Source organism: Corvus brachyrhynchos, unplaced genomic scaffold, assembly GCF_000691975.1.
Source record: "Corvus brachyrhynchos isolate BGI_N302 unplaced genomic scaffold, ASM69197v1 scaffold3320, whole genome shotgun sequence".
Lineage (NCBI taxonomy): Eukaryota > Metazoa > Chordata > Aves > Passeriformes > Corvidae > Corvus > Corvus brachyrhynchos.
In genome coordinates this window covers 3,035-3,436 of record NW_008235859.1, presented here as the reverse complement: position 1 = coordinate 3,436, position 402 = coordinate 3,035, and the positions used below count along the sequence as shown (strand labels likewise).

Below are 402 nucleotides of genomic sequence, written 5' to 3'. Positions count from 1 at the left end.
CTTGAAGCAGGCTGACTCGTAGTGCTTGTTGAGATAGGACTTGAGGGCGAAGGTTTTGCTGCAGCGCTTGCACTTGAAGTGCTTGAAGGCCGAGTGGGTCTGCATGTGGGCGCGCAGGTTGGAGCGGTCGGCGAAGGCTTTGCCGCAGTGGGCGCAGCCGAACGGCTTCTCCCCCGGGTGCGAGCGCATGTGGCCCTGCAGCAGCCAGGGCCGGCTGAACGCCTTCCCGCACACCTGGCACTTGTGCTTCAGGTCGTGGGTCAGCAGGTGCATGGCCATGGCCGGCATGGAGACGTACACCTTGCCGCAGGTGGGACACTTCTTGGCCATCTTGCTGTCCAGGCTGCGGTGGGTCTGCTTGTGGCGGCTCAGGTTGGACGAGGTGGCGTAGCTCTTGCCGCA

At 63.7% G+C, this 402-nt stretch overlaps 1 protein-coding gene across 1 annotated transcript; it reads right to left on the bottom strand.

Annotated features, from left to right (window-relative positions):
- Positions 1 to 402, bottom strand: LOC108445066 (transcriptional repressor scratch 1; the record flags this gene model as incomplete). The annotated part of the gene is made up of 1 exon (XM_017727704.1): positions 1 to 402. A coding segment is annotated over one exon (402 nt), but the record flags the coding sequence as incomplete, so codon positions are not given.